Source organism: Apaloderma vittatum, unplaced genomic scaffold, assembly GCF_000703405.1.
Source record: "Apaloderma vittatum isolate BGI_N311 unplaced genomic scaffold, ASM70340v1 scaffold26998, whole genome shotgun sequence".
Classification (NCBI taxonomy): domain Eukaryota; kingdom Metazoa; phylum Chordata; class Aves; order Trogoniformes; family Trogonidae; genus Apaloderma; species Apaloderma vittatum.
Genome location: NW_009730625.1, coordinates 3,002 through 5,071, shown reverse-complemented (window position 1 = coordinate 5,071; position 2,070 = coordinate 3,002). Strand labels below are relative to the sequence as shown.

Here is a 2,070-nt window from a genome sequence, read left to right as displayed (position 1 = left end):
AGGATTACAGGAACCCGCTGATGGAGATGGAGCCGAAGGTGCTGAGCGCTAGGAAGTGCCAGGTGGTGTTTTTTCGGCTGAAGGAGATCCTGCAGTGCCACTCCATGTTCCAGATCGCCCTCGCCTCCCGCGTTTCCGAGTGGGACTCGGCCGAGAAGATCGGGGACCTCTTTGTGGCCTCGGTAGGAGGGAAAATTGGTTAGGACCCCTCTCCAACCTCTCCTTGAACCCCTCTGCAGCGGGTTGGAGGACTTAAGGGATGCAGCCCTGACCTAGGGTACTGCAAGCATCCTCAGCATCGCTCCAAAAACACAAACACCCCCGTGCTTCGAGCCTGCTCTTTTAGGGAGAGCCCCCCGCCATCACGGCTCTCCTCCTGCGCTCTCCCCAGTTCTCCAAGTCGATGGTGCTGGATGTTTACAGCGACTATGTCAACAACTTCACCAGCGCCATGTCCCTCATCAAGAAGGCTTGTCTCACCAAACCTGCCTTCCTCGACTTCCTCAAGGTCAGCAGGACCCAAACGTGGGCACGTGGTGCCTGCTGGTCACCGTGAGGGATGAAAACTCTTTGTTTTTTGCTGGCATTTTAATTTTTTTCCCTCCTTGCAGAAGAGGCAGATGGCCAGCGCCGACCGGGTCACGCTCTACGGCCTGATGGTGAAGCCCATCCAGAGGTTCCCTCAGTTCATCCTGCTCCTACAGGTACCTACACCCACCTTGCTTTGCGCCCTGTTTTTTCCAGGCTGGGTGCTGCAGGAAAGGATTTGGCGGTGCAGGGGGGACGTGCTTTTGGATCACAGCTTTGGGGCCCACCCCAAGGTTTTGGTGACGGAGGCGCTGAAAGCTCTTCCAGTCGTAGCACATCCTGGCCATCGATGGACGAGCCCAAAGAGTGGTGGTCACGGGAGATAAATCCATCTGGCAGCCGGTCACGAGTGATGTTCCTCAGGGCTCGGTGTTGGCACCATTTCTGTTTAACATCTTGATTGATCTCAATAAGGACACAAAGTGTATCGTCAGTAAGTTTGCAGATGACACCAAGTTGTTGATCCACACGAGGGTAGGGAGGCTCTACAGAGAGACATGGACAGATCCGAGCGATGGGCTTCGGCGAGGAGTGGGGTTAATGGTTGGACTCGCTCATCCCAAGGGTTTTTTCCAACCTGAATGATTCTGTGATCCCCAGCAGGGCTGATTTTTCCTGGGTGGCTTTTATCCCCCATCCTTTTTCTCTCCTCACCCCAGGACATGTTGAAAAACACCCCCAAAGGTCACGCAGACCGCCTGTCCCTCCAGCTGGCCCTCACCGAGCTGGAGACTTTGGCGGAGAAGCTCAACGAGCAGAAGCGTTTGGCCGACCAAGTCGCCGAAATCCAGCAGCTCAGCAAGAGCATCAGCGACCGCAGCAGCCTCAACAAGGTGGGTCCTTAAGCCTCCCCCTCTCCTCATCCTCGGGTTTTGGAGCGAGTGGCGGAGCTTTGCAGAGCTTCCTCTCTGCATCGGGGCTTTTTGGGGAGACTGGGATCCCCGTGCTCTCCAAAAGGACATTGAAAAAAAGCGAACTGGGGGGAATTCCTCTCTGGGTATAAGCAAGGACGAGCTGCTTTTGTTGCATCTGCCTGATTTTGCAACCACTGGTGGGGAAAAATAAACCATTCCCCTCAATGAAGCTCTTGCGACACATCCTGGGCTTGGGACGGTCGCGGCGGCAAAAACCACAGCGGAGAACCCACCAAGCTCAGCCTTGAAATCAGAATTTAGGCCCGAGGGATGAAGAGAAACCCGAAAGGGGCTGCAAAAGGACCACGTTGGTCTTTCAGGGCTCTGCTTTCTCGGTAGTTGGACCTTCGGGGTGCAAAGGGTTTTGGCATCGTGCACGTCGCGTGGCCATCCCTGCAGAACGCGGGGCTGTGCGTGCTCCTGGTTGGAGGAAAATCCTCGCGATGCAGCAAAAGGGACCCAAATTTGGGGTTTTGCAAGAGGGGGCCCCAAGCTGAGCCGCTCCCCTCTCAACCCCTCCTGCTTCCATCCCCTTTGCAGCTGCTGAGCTCGGGGCAGCGGCAGCTCC

General features: G+C 56.1%; 1 protein-coding gene across 1 annotated transcript in view; it reads left to right on the top strand.

Annotated features, from left to right (window-relative positions):
- Positions 1-3: 3 nt before the first annotated feature.
- ARHGEF10L (Rho guanine nucleotide exchange factor (GEF) 10-like) overlaps positions 4-2,070 on the top strand; it is a gene marked incomplete at both ends in the record, with an annotated part of 5,061 nt that continues 2,994 nt past the window's right edge. Inside the window, 5 exon segments of the mRNA XM_009874877.1 lie at positions 4-182; positions 392-508; positions 612-704; positions 1,248-1,421; positions 2,043-2,065. Of these exon segments, the coding sequence (XP_009873179.1) occupies positions 4-182; positions 392-508; positions 612-704; positions 1,248-1,421; positions 2,043-2,065 (586 nt within the window).